The sequence below is a fragment of the Trichoplax adhaerens genome, genomic scaffold (assembly GCF_000150275.1).
Source record: "Trichoplax adhaerens TRIADscaffold_6 genomic scaffold, whole genome shotgun sequence".
Lineage (NCBI taxonomy): Eukaryota > Metazoa > Placozoa > Uniplacotomia > Trichoplacea > Trichoplacidae > Trichoplax > Trichoplax adhaerens.
In genome coordinates, this window is record NW_002060948.1 from 1,442,831 (window position 1) to 1,445,889 (window position 3,059).

The window sequence follows — 3,059 nt, forward strand, 5'->3', positions numbered from 1 at the left end:
ATAGTCTGGACATTAATATTTATTGTAGTTATGATAACTATAGAATTCGATCATAATGTTTCAGATACAGTTCAGGCAGTCCTATACATTGCACACGAGACTATACAGTATACACATGTTACAGCATTAATCGAAAGTAAAATTGACTACGATAGCTTGAAAGATCTCAATCGTATGTACAGTATACTTATCGTATTGTTACCATAGTGTTCATCCGATATATGGCCGATGATATAATACATTATATTTTTTTAGTATTAATATGATATTTTATTTCATAGTATTCTATTCAATTACGAGCTTTTATTCTATACTACCTATGCTTGAATAGGTGCTCGATACAATTGTTTGAATTGAACAATGTCCATGAGAGTTGCTATTGGTATCTTCGCGTTAGTAATCTTTAATACAGCGGGTAGGGAAGCACAATTTAACCTGGCAAACAATTGACATCAAAATAATGAGTATTGTTCATTATCTGCAGGTATCAACATAGCTTGAAAATTGTTATTTACTGCTTATGATCTTATTTTTATTATGACGTCTATATTATCCTAATTTTTATAATTTTAATATACAACGCGTCATATGATCGTAAGTGAATAAACTATTTGCAGTATCAACAAAGAGTCTTGTGTAATTTAGATATTATAGTGTACAAGAAAGAATAGTAACATAAATTTTTCCTTGAATCTAAACCAGTTTACCTATCAAATCTCGTTAAAGAACCGTTGATATTGCGTATAAGTCAGTATCAATGTCGCCATATCAATTGATCCTTAGGAAGCCGAAAAAAATTACTTAATTGTGGTCTATAAAAGTTAGGCCGACCCCCTGTAAAGTACAGTTAACAACATAGAGGCAACAAGCCTATCACCTGGTAACGTCGTCGTCATTACTTTTGTGACCAAATTTTATATCGAAATAAATTATCTACTTCAGATATGACTTCAACAAACATTATCTTCAAACTTGGTTAACGTTGGCAATTGGTTATAAGTCGAAGTTTATTTCATTTCATATTTGGTTACCACTCCTTTGGTATTTGTTACCAACGAAAGAAATGTCATAAGACCATTGTATGGGACTGAAATACTTTGTTATACATTTTGGAACAATTTGATATAAATATCGTTGTATTGGCTTATCCTTTTAAAAAATATATTTTAGTTTTAAAAGTGGATCGTATACTCTTAATCATTTTATTACTGGAATAAAGCTTTTATCACGATCTAAAAGATGATTTTATTCATGAATAATAGCAAATAGAGCAATTTACAACATTCTGACTATCTACAACTATACTATTAATATGGTTTAAATAACTTTTATTAAATGAGGTAGGCTGGATTTTTTTGTTATTTTTAACGATAGAATGGCAAGGGTACGAATCTAAACGTAATTAAAATCCTTCATTTGCTAATTGTAAGCTCTATATATTTGTAAGTTGGCAACCATATTCATTCAAAAACTATTCAAATCATCTTAAACATCGCCCAGACTCTTTCGAACAATGGCGTCCAGTAAAATAACATTGAAAAATGATAATAAGCGTGGTAAAGATGTCGGACTTGATCTTTATAGTTTTGCTTTACGAACTAGATTAATGAAAACCGAAGAAGCTATTGGTGTCATTAATGCAAGAGAAGAGAAAATATTGAGACAAGTGACAGACAGCATTGACAAATTAGCAAAGAAGTCGTTAGAAAAGTATCGTTTTGACTATAATGCAATATTGAAAATATCAGAAGAAAGCAGGCGTCGTAATCAAATATTCGCTGATAAATTACGCACATACAAAGAAGAAGAAGAGCGTGTAAGAGTTTTGAGGCAAGCAAAGAAGATGAAAGAGAAACGTCGCTTTTTAGATGATGATTATTTACATTTACAGGTGAATAAGTCAAATAATCATCACAATAATCATATAACGCATCCATATCAAGACAATCAAAACATCTTTCCACGTACACTCAAGTCGCATAGCAGTAGTTTTAAATTAGTTAATAATAACATTAGTAATGATTTTCGTAATTCTAATGGTCATTAAGATAACACTCGTTGGATCTACAATTTGTGATGACATAAATCATAGCATATAATACATTGCTAAGATTGAATTAATTTATCAAGTGTGATGCTAAGAAATTCCACCATTACAGCATCTATAAACATGCCGTGAAGAGAGATAATTCATTTTATATATTCAGTTTTTCTGTTTCTAATTTATTGTTGATTATTTTCTTTGATGGACCTTCGTATAATTGTACCAAAATAGGTTATCGTACTGTTACTAAAGTTTACATGATGACTATAACAGTCGAATAAGTTAATGATTATGATCAAAGCAAATTTTGGGGCGAAATATCTTCACCAAAGGCTTGTTATGTCTAAATCTGTTACGCTATGATAGCTTCGAAAGGTAATGTTAGGGATCCTTCTAAACCTAATATTTACTATCTTAAAAATTATATACATTCATCGCCGTCTCAATCTGTTTTATTTCTATGCAAATCTAAATTGCGAACTTACGATCAGTTAAAACTGCTCTAATTTAAAATATCAAATTTGCTGAGTTAAGCAGTAACAGTTATGCCAGTATGTGAGTATATGTACGCGAACTTGTATATAATTTTAATTAAGTCACATTTATTAAAAGGCTAACTGCTTAAGCGCTATCATATTATTATTTTCACCTTTAGCTCACATAGGCGGTGATAAATTCACTTTTAACTGTGATAATATGATTAGCGGTAACATTTTCTAGACTAAATCAAAGAAAACAAACAGGCAGCTGTCTTATGCAATACTGTTTACATCGATATCAATTATAATTATTAAATTTTTTAGTATTATGGCTATATTTGCAAGTCAATCACGAAGAAGAATTCTCTTAATTCGCTATCATGATTGAATGTATTATATCTGCTAGCTAATTTCGTTCTATTTTATTCATTTGACTTTAATGAAGATTTCATTTCAGTTTTATGAATAGACGCAATCAATTGTAGATTGTAAAATTCAAGCTGTTTTGATATCCTTACTTAAAAATGAAACGATCT

General features: G+C 30.0%; 1 protein-coding gene across 1 annotated transcript; it reads left to right on the forward strand.

Annotated features, from left to right (window-relative positions):
* Positions 1–1,513: 1,513 nt before the first annotated feature.
* Positions 1,514–2,764, forward strand: TRIADDRAFT_57238 (uncharacterized protein; the record flags this gene model as incomplete). The annotated part of the gene is made up of 2 exons (XM_002113230.1): positions 1,514–1,891; positions 2,657–2,764. 2 exons carry the CDS (start codon positions 1,514–1,516, stop codon positions 2,762–2,764), a joined length of 486 nt encoding a protein of 161 aa, XP_002113266.1.
* Between the last annotated feature and the right edge of the window lie 295 nt (positions 2,765–3,059).